At 45.5% G+C, this 15,942-nt stretch overlaps 2 protein-coding genes across 5 annotated transcripts; one reads left to right on the top strand and one right to left on the bottom strand.

The window, feature by feature from the left end:
- The first annotated feature begins 489 nt into the window (after positions 1-489).
- hnrnpa3 (heterogeneous nuclear ribonucleoprotein A3) lies at positions 490-7,136 on the top strand. Of its 4 annotated transcripts, none has more exons than XM_030342688.1 (11): positions 490-577; positions 1,227-1,349; positions 1,447-1,593; positions 1,862-2,072; positions 2,425-2,514; positions 2,635-2,694; positions 2,800-2,859; positions 3,333-3,473; positions 3,600-3,746; positions 3,911-4,015; positions 5,384-7,136. In XM_030342688.1, the coding sequence occupies exons 1-10, from the start codon at positions 572-574 to the stop codon at positions 3,994-3,996; spliced, it is 1,071 nt and encodes a 356-aa protein (XP_030198548.1). In that variant the 5' UTR covers positions 490-571; the 3' UTR covers positions 3,997-4,015; positions 5,384-7,136. The 4 variants fall into 4 exon arrangements, with proteins under 4 accessions (XP_030198548.1, XP_030198546.1, XP_030198547.1 ...); XM_030342686.1 differs by having other exon boundaries at positions 3,600-3,755; XM_030342687.1 differs by lacking the exon at positions 5,384-7,136 and adding an exon at positions 4,115-4,751.
- A 1,370-nt stretch (positions 7,137-8,506) lies between these two features.
- Positions 8,507-15,524, bottom strand: nfe2l2a (nfe2 like bZIP transcription factor 2a). The gene is made up of 5 exons (XM_030342683.1): positions 15,343-15,524; positions 12,138-12,407; positions 11,694-11,777; positions 11,386-11,571; positions 8,507-10,117 (listed from the first exon to the last, which is right to left on the bottom strand). Exons 1-5 carry the CDS (start codon positions 15,382-15,384, stop codon positions 8,861-8,863), a joined length of 1,839 nt encoding a protein of 612 aa, XP_030198543.1. The 5' UTR covers positions 15,385-15,524; the 3' UTR covers positions 8,507-8,860.
- Positions 15,525-15,942: the final 418 nt, after the last annotated feature.

Here is a 15,942-nt window from a genome sequence, read left to right as displayed (position 1 = left end):
CCTTGATGCTGAGTGCTGTACTGTCAAATAGGGCCTACTGAAAGGCCTTATATTCGGCCCAAAATACTGTTTATGAAATCTTAAACTATCGCAATTACGCTAGACGAATAATACATAAAGTCCCTAATAGTGTATTCATCCAGCAAACTGAACGTGGTTAAAAAAAATGCACAAATCTACATTGCTGGCAAATTGTAGGGGACATATTGCCCTGATTGAGCCAACACAAATGGCAATTTGATGAATATTCTGTGATAATACTCTTTTACCAGTAGATGGTACTAACAACCATTTTTCACGGGATAATGCATTGAGGACTCTACATCTATCGATAAAAAAATACATGTAAGCTCATACATATACATTTATTGCGCAGTATATGTCCTGGGTTATTCATTCCTATACACTGAATTATAATGATATACATATATTCATGGTCAAAAATATTGAGTACAAACCATAGACCCACTAACTGCATTAGCAGAGATACGAAATCGCGTTGTGTTCTCGCGCGACTAGGGCGTTCTCGTCACGTGATCTGTTCCGCTCTACGCCTGTAGTCGTCCACGAAATGGAGGTGATTCTCTCTCAATTATTTTCATATTGCGTAATGTCAAGGAAACTATTACATGAACTACCAGTTGTAACGAATAGCTCCTAATGCATGCATTATATACGTGTAACGATGGCCGAATTGGCCGGATCTGTGGTGTTATATCTCTCAGTAGGTCAGGCGTCATAAGCGCCGTGTAATTTAGCTTAGCATGTTAGCATCGTCCGCCTCGTTCAAGCGTACAAAGGGGCCGAGACTTCACGTTATACCACCGGGATAAACATGCATATGTTAATGCATGGGCTTTGTCATGCTGTTGTGGCCGTATGCTTAATATAAACCCGCTGAGTTTAGAGCCAAGCGGGTATATCTCTGTGCGGCAGACGCGGTGTTAAGATAAGGGAAGACGGGTGTCCTGGACCAGCTCCAGCCTGCTTGGGCCTGGTCTTGACAGACTGACAGGCCGCTGTCCAATTTACACAGTTGTCAACGACCATCCCCGAGCTGACCCCTGTTGTAACAGTTAAATGAATCACCATTGTGTTTATTTAGCATGCTCGCCCCGAGCATTGAGCTGGATAGCCATGTAAAAGCGCACAATCAACGAGCGCTAATTGGCCTCCCGTTCTCCAAAAAATTGAATAACTCGTGTTTTCCTCGCATGTATTACCAGTGTCGTGATTCCAAGGAACCTGAGCAGCTCAGGAAGCTGTTCATCGGCGGTCTGAGTTTTGAAACCACTGAAGAAAGCTTGAGGGCCCATTTTGAGCAATGGGGAACGCTTACAGACTGCGTGGTATGTACAATGTGGGCCATATGGGCGAAGAGGCCAATATTGGTTGAGGGTAGCCTAAGGCGGATAAATGCAATAATGGATGTTTGTGGTCCTGCAGGTGATGAGGGATCCCAACAGCAAGCGGTCCCGTGGCTTCGGCTTCGTAACGTACTCAAACGGCAGCGAGGTGGATGAGGCCATGAGTGCCCGACCACACAAAGTGGACGGGAGGGTGGTGGAGCCAAAGAGGGCCGTTTCCCGAGAGGTAAACAAGCTGTTATGATGTATCAACGTATGGTTTTCCATACTCATACAATTTGTGATGTCTACTTGTAACGTGTTGAAGTGAGCAGAAAATTCCATATAGGAAACGTTTCCCTCTTTTTAAATTAATGTCGCTGTCTTGTACTTCTGCTGTGGCTCCCAGATTGGATCTTGGATTGATAAACAAAACCCTAAATTAACCCAAAGTTAGTCTCCAAGGTCTTCACAGCTAACTAACCCCCCACATCGTATCGTCTGGCCTGTTTCAGGACTCCTGTAGACCCGGCGCCCATCTGACGGTGAAGAAGATCTTTGTGGGGGGCATCAAGGAGGACACGGAGGAGTACCACATCCAGGAGTACTTTGAGAAGTACGGCCGCATCGAGTGCGTGGAGATCATGGAGGAGCGCTCCACGGGGAAGAGGAGGGGCTTCTGCTTCGTCACCTTCGACGACCACGACACCGTGGACAAAATAGTCGGTAGGTTTGGTGTGAACGTTGGACCTACCATGACTCACGCGTGGGAGAAGGACTTAAGCGGTCCTGTTTAGCGTTAGTCAAACAAGGCATACAAACTGCAAGGCGTGGGGTTTGATTTACTGTCTTCCCCGACATGTAGAGTAAGGCAGTAATACTGCTGGATTAGGTGTTTGATTCCCTCTGGGGTAAAGTGTGGATGAACTCATTGGAATGTATGGTAAGGTGATATGATAGCACAAAATCCTCCAGCAATTGGAACATCTAGATTTATAACACTTGTTTTGAAAATATTGCTAAATCTGAATATTATTTTATTAAAGTCTCACATTGTGCTGTCCGGTTGATTTTACAGTCCAGAAATACCACACCATCAACTCTTACAACTGCGAGGTGAGGAAAGCCCTCTCAAAACAAGAGATGAACGCAGTGTCCAACCAGCGCAGTGAGTATCCGTACACCAGTAGTGCCCGACCGCTCCAGGGGCTCTTTCAATGTGTTGTGTTGACCTCGTGTCATGTTGGGGACTTTGTCTAAAGAAAGTCTCTTCTCATTACCCGTCGAGGTGGAGGTTCCGGAAACTTCATGGACAGGGGTGGTAATTATGGAGGTGGCAACTTCAGAGGTGAGGACCTGCCTTCATACACACACGCACACGCACACACGCGCGCGTATGCTTCTACCTAGTTCACAGTCTTTAGGTGACCTATGATAACCACGTGTTTTGCAGGTGGCTACGGTGGAGGACGTGGTGGTTATGGCGGGGACGGATACGATGGATATGGTGATGGTAAGCAGTCAGGTTTAGCGAAAGTCAAATACAGTGCTGCCGTCCACTTAAGAATACTCAAAAGAATAATCAGATTTGCTTATCTCTTCACTATTTGCCTCTTTGTAGATCAGGTTCTCCCCTGAATCTTAGTTCCGTTTGGATTTGGGTGTTTCCTCTAACAATCTTTTTGACAGATGCATGTATCATAAAACCAGCCCTTAATTTTTTTTTATGTAATCCCTGCCAGACCAAGTCATGGGTGAAAGTCAAATCACCACCGTTATACCTTTTTAATATTGCGCCATCAGAGCCTTTAATAAAAACTAAAATCCAATAGTTTCATCCACACTTCTCTTTACCTAGAAGATTTTCATAGTTCATTATAAGTGGACTACTTGACCCTAAGAAATGAGTTATGACGTTTGATCTACTCAAAAACAAGTTTTAAAATCATGAATGCCAATGCTTGTGAACCCTGGTTTGTGGTCCAGGTGGAAACTACGGGGGAGGTGGTTTTGGCGGCGGTCGCGGGGGCGGCGGAGGAGGAGGGTATGGTGGTGGAGGTCCCGGATATGGGAACCAGGGTGGGGGCTTCGGTGGAGGTGGATACAACGACGGCTACAACGATGGAGGTACCTCCTCCGGTTTACCATCTAAATAAATATCCTTTGTTCTTTTTCGGCGGCCATTGTCGATTCATGTTGCACCGGAAGTGGAAGCGCTAGGCTTTGTTGAAATCGGACTCTCGTCACTTTCAGGAAACTTTGGCAGCGGTGGAGGTGGAGGAGGTGGAGGAGGAGGAGGTGGGAATTACAATGACTTTGGAAACTACAGTGGAGGCCAGTCCAATTACGGACCCATGAAGGGCGGCAACTTTGGTAGAAACTCGAGTGGACCATATGGAGGTGAGACAGGTTGGACAATAGGATGACCTTGGATAAGACAGAGGTTAAGCATCCTTAATAAAACATCCTACATTGTAGTTTCACGTGCACGGCAGGGTTGTGTGACGGATCCTGCATTGAAAATATACATGTCAACAAACACTCTGTGTTTCTGTTCGTCCCAGGAGGATATGGCTCTGGAGGTGGTGGTGGAGGAGGTGGTAGTGGTGGAGGCAGTAGTGGAGGAGGCTACGGCTCCCGGCGATACTAGCCGTTTGACTGACCCCCTGGTGAGTTCACTGTCTGCCCGGACCCTGATCACACAAAGAGTACAGAGTGCACCGGTAAAGCGTAGATTAACTTTGTTTTATCCTGTATCCATTCAACAGGCTTCAGTTCTTAGCAGGAGAGGCGAGGAGGTGAGCAAAGGAATTGTCAGGCCAGCTGCAGGTTACATAGAGGCAGTGAGTCAGACACAGAACCACAGCTAAATGGGAGATGTAATTGGCGAAAAACAAAGGACTTTGGTGAAGAAGTGTAGATGATACCTTTCCGTACTTGTGTTAGATCTTCCCTTTCTCAACGTTTTTCTTTCCTTCTGTGCATCTGAAGTGTATGTATTGTGCCTATGGTATGAGGAAAAAATATCCTTTTTTTATTTTTACATCTAAAGTCAGTTCCCTATATCATTTTTATTTCTTTTTTTTTTCCTGTAGATTCGATTTCTGCTCGTATGAATTTTAAATCAACCAATTTGTCAACTTTGGTTTAGACATACACCCTTTTACGTAGAAAAGTATACGTTTTTGTTGAAGTCATTATGAATGCTCAGTTGAAGCGTGTATTTTGATTTTGTATTTGAAACAGATTATGTGTTTCCTTTTTTAGTGTGTCGTGTCTACAAACAATAGTCTTAGATTAGAAATAAGGGATCTTTCACTATACTTGTACACAGAAAGCAGAATTTTAGATTGTTCAAGTATTTTGAGAAGTAGAAAACAAATAAAATTGTCTAGTAAAGTGCCATGAAGTTCAGTGCGTCATTGGATCAGCAAAAAGCTCATCAGAAGTGTATTCATTTCTTTTTCCATACCTTGTACTTATGAGGTATACAAAATTAAGTTTTTGTCCCCACAAAAAAAGAACAGTTTTGTTTTCCACATGTATTTTTTTATTAATTTGAACCCGGTTGGAGGACAAGGGAGTTTTGAGTAGAGTCCTCAGGCAAGGGCCCGCAGACTTCACATGTTCAAGTGTTGAGCCAGTAGGAGTGTAACAGCCAGGAACTCCTCCAAGTGTGGCCCTCAGCATCGCTAGTGTGGAAGATTGCAGACAGGACCTCTTCAGCCCCAGCGCAGTGGACCAGACAGCATGTTGAGACAGAGAGAAGGCAGCATCAAGCACACCGCCAATGGAGAAAAGATTGCAGTGTCGTGGCCCCCGGTAGTGAGCGTCCATTTTTTTCCAGGGCTAGCTAACCCTTTCGACAGCCGATGCTAGCGAAGAAAGACTAGTACCTGGACACATTGCAGTCAGAATACTGCAGTTTTCCACATTCTAGAGTTCAGACGTTACAGAAGAGAAGGGAGTGAGTATTTCACTAAAGCTTGCTTGGGAAGATGGACCAGGTAAGAGTAACTGCTTTGCTTGATTTGCAGATATGGAAAGAGGAATTCTCTTCATGAAAATCTGTAAAGACCTGATAACAAGGAAGGTACTGGATGGGTAAGATTTGTTTTTCAAAATATTATGCAAGGTTGCCAACTATTCACTGCCACTCCCTGAACGGGGAATGATCTCTAAGGAGTGCTGTTGTCTTTAATGGCAGACCCAGTAAGTGGACATGCAATTATCAATACTTATTTGTTTAAAAGCTGGCAACGAAAATAGCTTTTGTATGTCATACTATAGGTTCTGCCTTAAAAGACAACACTGTTCCAACTACTGTATGTGTTATATATTCTGATCGGAAGATATGGAAAGCCAGAAGGTAGCTGGATTTAAATAAAAACAGGATGTAGGGCAAGGGTGACATTTGAATGCAGCAAGGCACACAGGTTGATGTATCAAAGGGTTTAAAGGATTTGGAGGGTTGGTTCAGACCCAAGGTTACTGACAATGTCTGTGTCAACATATTATCAGCCATGAATTCTGTTCAACTAATCCCAGACGATGTACGCATGTTACAAAATTAGGCAGTAGGTGAGCTATTGACATCCTTAGTCTTCCAAACTAGTATTTTTGCAGTTCCTTTATCTTGGGTTTGTACAACAAATGTAAGCCCAAACGAACTGTCCTGGCTTGGTGGTTTTGCCTATAGGGCGTGTACATCTGAATGCATTATGGGCTTTATTTTGTTAGGCGATACTCCTCCATCTTGTGATTTTCCCGAGAGAGTTCTAGGACTAACCCTAAATCAACATAAATATTCAGTAACATAGTTTGCCCCGTCTTCTAAACGCCAGTCTCTCACATAATGACAAAATAATTACTAAACAGTGACCAACATACAATTACTACCATAACATTCCTATGCTCTTATACAACCAAAATGGAGGCAGCCATTGAAACGTGAATTGTAGTGGTTGCTTCCATTTTTTTAAGAATACGAGCATTGGGATAATTGTGTGGAATGGTAATGGTTCCTTTTGTCATTGTTTAGCTATCATAGCTGAATTCTTAATACAGCGTTCAGTTGGTAGCTTAACGGTCACCATCTTTCCTCGCTCAGAATACTGACCTCCGTCAGCATTGCAGTGTGTGTAATCACGAAACAATCTAGCCAGGGCAGTTTGTATGCACTGATGCGTGTTGTACAAAACAAGGGTTCAGCTAAAGGTGCTGCTCGAACCCTCGCTAGGACAAAAATTGATGTCAATGGCTCACCAACTGCTCAGTTTCTCAATGTGGAAAATCATGGCTGCCTTGCATCACGACAATATGGCATCTTTAGCCCAACACCGCCGGGAAAAATTCACAAATGGATATTATTCTGAAACCTCCCACTTCATTTTAGATTTCCAAGGGGTGTTGTCAAAGGATAAAGACCAGATTAACCTGGCTATGGGTCTTAGCCAACCAGCAAAATCCTTAAATTCAAAGTGATCTCCATATTATCACACCTGTATATTTATTGTTCACATGTTACTCATATATGGCCCACTGAGGAAATGACTGCACTTATTGACTATTATCATTACACTAGGCTATTCACGAGGCTTTATATATTCAATTATTTATGACTATTAGTCATGTTTTTTAGTCCTAATTTGTGTTGTAATATGCAGTGTTGAGTTCAGGGATGAAGGCCCACATGTTTTTGATGTTTATTTTTTTTTTAAACGGGCAGGATTTTTCCATTTTCTGCAGTAAATGTCAAGAATAAACTTTGATTAAAAGTTTCCATCTTCATTTGAATACCATTCTGTCTGTGTGGTTCCTCCTCCTCCTTCTCTTACAATACACGCCAACATGGATTCCGACGGGTCTACAATAGCTAGTTACTTCCCTAGTAAACCTTTTCACTAGCTAGCTGAATAAAATCAATATCTAATTGATAATGCTTTTTTAATGAGAACTGCTACTTCTTTGAACTGCGTAGTTAGTTTATAAACTTAACTAAAACATGAAATCTATTGTGATATGTTCTACAACAATACATTTTATCCAATAATAATCTTGTATTTTAATTTCTTTAAACTTTTTTCTCTCAACTCATGCCCAACTATGATCCACAATTTATTTGGTCAAGTCTTATCTTTAAAGGGCCCATAGAGTAATAATGGATCATGCTACTGCTCCCCAGTTAGGTTTGGCTTGTGACCAAAGGTTGTTTGGGGGAAAGGGAAAATGGAGTTGGCGAGCAAAGGTTGAGTGAGTGAGAGTTGGCCATTGGCAAACACTCGAGCGCTCTGCCTGTGAACAGGTTCCTCCGGTAGACTAATGTGAAGTACTCATTCCCGCTTCACACGTGAGTTCATAGATCAACACGAGTTCTCGCACAAATGCCAGTGGGTGTATTTTCCATAAGCTATGGGTGTGTGGCTTACTGAGTATGCCGTTGTGTAAGATTAGGTGATCTATTTTACGGACTGCATTCTTTAAAGAGGCTTAATCCTTTGGAGTTTAAATTCAATGCTATGAGTTTGCTTTACTTTTATTCGCTCCTTGGTGACGTCACATCCCCAGAAAGCAGGCATGTGTGAAGTTCAACCAGTCCATCTGGTGATGAGGATGACGGTTAAAGCGGCGGTCACACGAGAGCAGAAATACCAAAAGAAAGTATCGTTACTGAGGCTTCGTTATCGTATTTTTAGAAAATAGTTCGTATACCAGTCATAACAAAAATAACATTGAACTTTAGCCAAGAGTTGAGTTAAAAAAAAGTCCCAAAATGTAAAACAAAAGCATAGATTTCCCTTAAACCAAAGGCTAAACTAGTATTACAGCAGGAGTTGTAGCCTTTTCACCAGGCATCTGGAAACGTTCATCGTCACAAGCTTGAATGCCTTGAAAGAGATGAAACGTGGAAAGTAATGCTTGAACATATGATTTCATATAGTGAATTCCAATGTGTGTCGAAACTAGAGTAGATTATGGTAGATTACAAAAGCTAAGACATAAGTGTTACACAATGATCGATTTAGTACAACATGGTACTTTTGGCATCATTAATTGTAAATTTGACAGAGCAAATTGGTTGCACGAATACGATAATCATACAACTGTCAATACTGGACCACAGCGCAATGTCTCGTTAAAATAAAAACATGACGCCGATAAATTGTGGTGTAGGAAAAGTGTTTATTGAAAGGCCAAAGGATTTAAAAAAATCGGGTCAGCAAATCGAAGCTTTAACAAAGTAACAGTGATTGAAACGAGTTTCTTAAAATACTAAAATATATATACAATACATATTCGAACGGCAAGGAAAGTTTATATTTACAAACAATATAGGAAAAGAATCTCAATATTAGAAAGCGGTACAAAAGAAGTAAAATATCAAAAATATTACAAGATTTGGGAGGAGAAAGCAATAACTATATAATAGCACTGCTGATCTACATATTCTTGAAGCCGAGTAACTACAAAGTTATTGCATAGTATAATCACTACGATGATAATGCAGTACCATATTAATCAGCGGACGCCGGTTTGTGGTCTTTGCTCTTGGCGTGTGTCTTTTTAGTGCGTGGCACCAGGAACACGCTGCCGTCGGTGGTCTGTTGCAGCGAGTAGTCGGACGGGGAGTAGGGCTTCCCCTCCTCGTCCCTCAGCATGCTGAACACCTGCAGGTACAGCGTGCTCAGCTGGTGCTTCATCTTGCGCAGGCTGCTCCCGTTCTTGCTCCTCTCCATCTGCAGCAGCTCCTTCTCCTCCGTCAGGGAGTCCAGCTCGTACTCCAGCCCCACGATGTTCTCCATCTTGCGCTTGCGGCAGTTCTGCGCCGCCACCTTGTTCTTGCCCCGGCGCCGGATGTCTCGCACCAGCGCGAGCTGGGGCTCGTTGAGCTGGTGCTTGGACATGAGCTCGTTGAAGTCGTCCACGGGCAGGTTGATGATCATGTCCACGGTAAAGGGGATGCGGAGTGCCCGGGCCCGCTGCTCGTCCCGGGAGAGACGCACCTCGGAGCGCCTCTTCTGCTTGTCTTTGGTGAACGGCCCCTCGCTCTGTCCGCCCTCTTCCGCGGGCTTGGCGTTGTGCAGCTTGGGCTTCTTGTCCTGCTGGGCCTCCGGCTGCCCCGCCTGGGACAACATGAGCGCACTCTGCTGGAAGTCGTCGGGTTGGAAGTTCAAGGAAAACATCTCGGAGTAATCGGACTCGGCGCTCCCGGGGTTGAAGTCCAAGTCGTCCATGTCGCTGTCGCTGAAACCGAAGGAGCCGTCGCCGTAGACGGACTTCTCCGGGGAGCTGGCGTGGGGGCTGGGGTTCAGAGAGATGCCCGAGTCGGAGTCGGGGACCTCGGCCATGGGCTCCTGCTTGCACCTCTCCAGCGCCTCCCCCAGGGGCGAGTGGCTGTGGGCGTCCACGGCGTTTAAAGGAGGCTTCTTTGGTAGCTCTGGCAGTATGCCGCTTTCTTTGTGCTCCATCACGTTGGCCTCCACAGCCTCCGGCGGGCAGAGGACGGGGTCGGGGTAGAAGGCGTCGCCACAGAACCCTTTGGGGCCCAGGTTGGCGTCCCCCATCATTGGTTCTGGCGCGACCATATCGTGAAAGACTTCCTCGAAGGCGTTGATGAAGGTGGGGGGGCAGGCCTCCACCGGGTTGGGCCCCACGTTGGGGGCGTTTGACAGGGGGTAATATGTATAGTTTCCCTCTTGTACGTCGGGGATGCTCGTGGGAAGGTACGCCGTTGTCTCCAGGGGGTCCTCCATTTGCAAGTTCAGGCAATGCTGGATAAAACAAACATCTGAATAAGTACAACCCTCAAGCTCTCGACCCTACACAACAACAACAACAGTACAAATGTAATAACACTTCTTTATTTCCAATATGTTATTGTAATACTCTGCACACAAGGGCAAGCGCAGATATCGTGATTGTAGTTTCACCACTAAAATAATTGAATGTTGGGTCAAAGTGTCGCTAGGAGGAACATTAGGAACACTTGACTATGCAAAAAGTAAGACAGTGTCTGCGGCATTTCCTGCCTCAAATGCGCAGAGCTATAATTCATACTAACTGCTTACACCAAGGAGTATGTGTGTTACACAAGATGGCTGAATAGATGGGTCCAAAACATAAGAAAATCAAGGCCAAAGTGGAACTGATTCATGTGTTGAAACATCTCCAACCATCCCCCTCTTTGTCTGTAAATGGGAATGGGAAGTGGTGCAAAGACAACATCCCTAAACAAGCATGTGACCCACAGCATGTCTCAAAGGAAACGCAACTCAGATCTCCTCCACACCAGTACCCTCTGAATAAAGCAATCTATTGAAAGCCTTTTAAGAGTCTTCATGGCAGGACAAACACAGGTGCTGCCCCTATCCCTGCTTACGGGTCTGCTTCTTTCATGTACCAGGGCACGGTTCGTAGCCCTCACTAGTTTGGCCTGCTGACGTCTCTGTAAAGGGTCTGTTGCTGGCAAACGGCTCTGGGCAAGCCAAAGTGTATTTAGTTTAATGTGTATAATCATATGTATTGTTATTATTACATAATTTCCAAAAACTGGTACTGGCCCCTAGCACTCGTACGAAACTAGCACTGTGTCCTTAATATTCAACCAAATCATCTGTGTCCAGGAAACGTTGTGCAAGCTAGTGTTTTCATAATTGATTTACTCCATGTGAATAACCCCCTGCTGCTCTGGGCGCTCCTGTGGTGAAAACAATTCATCAAGGTGGAACGAGTTGCACCTGGCTCTGTGCGGCACTGTCCCCTTCCAGTGAAAACATCGCCATGACGCGTACAAGACGGACAGAAGCCTTTCTCCCTTGTTGTTTTGTATTCGGTTGGTTAATTAATCTATTAGGCTACCAACCAATGGCTGACTGGTATTTATTTATTTGCATTCGCTAAATAAATGAATACCAGCCATTCATCATTCACGTTCACAAACTGTTTGTCGTACAACTAATCAAATTCAAGATGTCTTCAAATTTGCATCCTACATCTAATGGCGTGGCAATGTAGCAGGGCAGAAATACAGGAATAGTACCTGCAACTCTGGGAGGGACCACAGCTCCATCCAGGCCTGGTCCATCTCTGGCCCCCTCCTGTCTGCGATGACGGGGGCGGGGGACAGCGAGGCCAGGGGGAGAGCGGGCTGCTTGGAAGGCATGAGGCTGTGGGTGTCGCTGCTGGGGACCGGGGGCACGCTGCTGTCCAGGCAGGCGGAGGTGTCCTATAAATCACACGTCGCACACGGGCGTAAATCTCGATTAGGATGCAGCAGGCCTTTTCGGAGGAGGGTTGGTGTGACACGACTAGATGTGTTAATGCTCTGAAACGAGGCATGGGCCTTACCTCCGCCAGGGGGAACGTCTCTGCCAACAGCTGCATACATTCGTCAAATGACATGGAGTCATCGCCTTCTGAGAAGTTCACATTCTGCCGGGGAGATATGGGTTCAGCGCTTTGAATAAAACACGACGGCACAGACTCTGCATTATGTTTTTGTGGCGCGGATCACGTCAGATAAAAGAAATCCCAATGTTCCTTTGAAAGGCCGAGAGCCTAAGTCAACTGTAACGCAGCCAAGCTCACAGAATGCAAAGCCACAGAGCCACCTGTGCTCTCCCCCTGTGTTGTCTTCCCGTGCCCAGGATAAGGTGGTAACCTAGCTACTACCACACGCTAGCATCCAATAGAGCGACAGAGCAGGCAGGGGGGGGGGGGAGGAGAGACAGAGCCGAGGAGCCGCCCTTGAATCTCCTAAAATAGGCCGTGTCCGCCTCTCCGTGTGCGTACCTGTATCACAACCAGGGGGTTGGCGGGCGCCGGCGTCAGGGCGCCGCTGGCCAGCGGCTTGGGGATGTACTCTCCCGTCTCCTCGTCGAGCTGCAGCTGGTCCAAGAGAGCCTTCTGCTCGTCCCTGAGACGCTGCTGCTTCTTCTCCTCCTCCTGCTCGCTCCGCCGCTGCAGGGCGTGCACCTTCTGCCGGTGGTTCTGGTCGAACACCTCCCGCCGCGCGCCCAGGTCCACGTCCTGCCTCCAGAGGATGTCGATCAGCTCCATGTCCTGGGAAGAGAGAGGCCGCCATTGGGGCGTTTTTGTTTTTTAAGGAAGGAGAGGAGAGGCGAGGCGCGTCACGAGTCGTCCACCATCCCCCCCCCCCCCCACACCACCCCCTCCACCGTGTGTTTATCTGCAGCAGCGAGAGCGGCATGGCGAGCCCCGATCGGGGAGAGATTGTCCCTGGCTCCCTGCTAGTGCTGGTGCTGTGTGGAGCGTAGCTGCGCCACCCGCCACACCCTGTCCCTCGGTATCGGTGCGTTGTAGGAAACGTAGGCTGTAATGTCATGGGGATCGGGCCTTATGAATAATAGATACGCTTCTCCGTTCTACCCCCCCCCCCCCCCCCCCCCCCCCGCGAGGTGTTTCCATAACATACCAGCGACCAACGATGTTGGTGTTTGTACCGTTTGGCGAGAGAGGGAGAGGACTCTGGAGTTGTTTATCCTCAGCTGTGTGAGGGCACTGATTATTTGGAATAATAATCTCCTCAGTGTTTTTATAAATTGTGTCTGTTGACAGTATAAGCCGCATATGTTCTCAATTTCAGTCCACCAAGTTAACACGAAGAGTAAGAAGGTTTACACTATTATTCTATGAATAGATCATATCTATTACATATAACCGAATGGAGGCTATGTATGGTAGAACTCAAAATAAATAACTGTCCATTTTAAGCATTATCTCTTATATGTTTTGTTTAACGTCAGAATATCAGTGTTTGTATGACGGGAACTTTATATATACCAACATCATACCATGGATGTCACCACTAGGGAGTTAGGACTATACTAAAAGCGTAATAAATTAATGTAATCCACTAAAATGTGTACAGCACTTTGAGCAACAGATGTAGAAGAGTTTCAGACTGTGTATGCAAGTAAGAATAATGTTGATATTTTAACCCCTAGACCACACAGAGAGCATATTTGTCAGTAATATCCAAATACACATTTGCTTGAACATCAGGGAACATCAGACAGTATTCACAGAAGGAAGTCTTTCACAAGGTCTTTGGATGACGAAACCAAGATATTGGGTCACAGGAAAAGCTCAAGGCATGTGACTTTGAGAATACCGTTACAACTATACCGTTTGGGTATGTAAAACAACCATATCAAAATAACGTACTTATTCAATATAGAATCTGGTATTTATTTTTGGGCTGCTTAGTAACCTTGGTTTGTGAAGACCAAATTATTACTATATTCTTCTTCTGATGGGAGTCACTGAGGTGAGATTCAAGGCCTAGACACGGTTTCCTTCTACAGCAGTCTGAGCAGGACGGCAAATAAGAACCCCTCACTATCTACTAAGCTCTTACCTCAGTGTTGCATCACATTCTGTATGAGGACATGACAGTATGAGGATTAAGTGTCACCAAAGCTTCCGCAAATCATACAAAAAACTAAAATAACGAGTGAGAGGGAGTAGGGAGTGCAAGCTGACAACATTTCAGATGGAATGAGGAAGTATCTAATAGTGTCTGGGGATCGGCAACATAAACACCTATTGTGGTCACTGGTCAGCCATGTTTTCTAGACTGAATAACCACATTGTGCCCCTGGTCACATGTAACATCATACATCACCCCAGGGGCTCAATGCGTCCATTTCCTATTTAAGGAACTACAGTGGAAACTCAAAGGATTAATGCACCAGGTTATTAAACAGGCAATGTGTTTTGAACTTAGAACCATATTAATAAAATTGTAAACTTTGTATGATTAAGTCGTAGTCTTATGTGTAATAAAACAACAGCATGAATAACATGGAAATTGTAAACTTGGGAAGTTATTATTATGGTAGTGTATCCGGTAAATGAACTGCTGGCAGGCGAACAAGGAAATTGGCGAGAATACAGAAAGTCGGGAATCCAGTGAAACCTTGGACGAGCCTCCAGATAGATCTTCGAACACAACGCATTAATACATGAATAAATAACAATAACATTTTGAGTTTGAGCTAAATGTCTTCTCGGTTGGTTTGGGTTGTTTGGATAACATGGGGGCCCTCCACATGAGTTCACCTGAGACCAGCTTCAGTGGTCATGCACCCTTGAGCGAGGAGGCTGATGAAATACAAGTCCACGTTCAGACCCCCCCCCCCCCCCCCCCCCCAACAACATATAGCCAAGCTACCTGCCTCAGAGATTAATGCTCAGAGTCCAACATAAACTTTAACCCAGAATATCAACACAGGGAAAACAACATTCAGACGTCCCTGGCGCTATGGGCCTATCATAAAACAAGTACACACACACACACACACACACACACACACACACACACACACACACACACACACACACACACACACACACACACACACACACACACACACACACACACACACACACACACACACATCTGATCACATGCGAATGGGCTGTTTAGGGGAGGGGTTGGCTGACAAATATTACTGAAAAGCTGAAAAGCTCTAGAGAAAGACCATCCCGGTTACCATGTTACTGTCAGGCCCACATTGATCCGCTGTCACTTTGTTTTCTTACATAACTTTGTGTTGTAGCAGTCCACAGTATGGAAACGACAGAAACGTCTAGAAGCCCCAAGCCATACCCCTTATTGCTTCGCAGTGTGGGCTAATCCAAGACTGCAATGTGTCCTACTGAATCACGAGGCAGAATACCTTTTAAAATAATTATATGAAATTGTACATCCACTCCAGCTCAACTACTTCCGTTCATTAGTAACGCAGTAGGTCTCCTGACGCCGCCCGGGGAACTGCGCACAGGTTGGGCCTGTCCCGCACCACGAATGTCCAATGGAAATATCCCGGGAAGATCCGACCCATCTGGCTCCCTCTCGCTGGTCCGATAACGGGATCTCCCCATAGGATAACGAGTAGAAGACCCCCACCAACACTGTCCGACCGGCGGCTCTGTATGACAATCATATGACAATCCGCTGCTACGTATTTACCTGTTGACTGGGAAGTATGTCAGGCACCTCAATGTCCATCATCGTGGAGCTCAATGGAAGGGCCGTCTTGTAATGAAATGAAAATGGATTTAATTCCTTAATTTCGGGTCAGAATGGAGACAGACGGAGTCCAGCGCCGTGACACTGAGGAGGATATATTGCATCTAATGTAACGAAAATGAACGAAAACCCCTGAGCAGGCTCTAACCCCGCCCAAAGGTCGCGACAGCCAATCCCGGGGCTCAAACTAGCAGTGGTGGGATCGTCCCCTCCCCGTCGTCCAATGAGACGTTGAGGGGCGGGGCCTGCACCCACAGTCCACTAGGGCGGTGTCTTTAAGCGCCTCTATTATCAGATCTCTCCTCCAGCGCCCTCCCTTCCTCTTCCTCTGTATGTGTATATACAATGCTGCCTGCATGTTTACACGGTAGAGCTTGTGCAAAGTTATGTATTTCAACATCTTAGGTATGCCAATAAGACCTATTGAAAAAAAGGATTCATCAATGAAAAGTAATAAAGTAAAGTAATAAATAAATATCGAGTGATGAAATGCATAAACATCGGCTTAAGTAGTGAGTCCTGGATGAAGCAACCCTAGTT

Source organism: Gadus morhua, chromosome 20, assembly GCF_902167405.1.
Source record: "Gadus morhua chromosome 20, gadMor3.0, whole genome shotgun sequence".
In the NCBI taxonomy this organism is placed as follows: domain Eukaryota; kingdom Metazoa; phylum Chordata; class Actinopteri; order Gadiformes; family Gadidae; genus Gadus; species Gadus morhua.
Note: the sequence above shows the minus strand (reverse complement) of the source record. Positions and strands in the feature narration are given on the sequence as shown.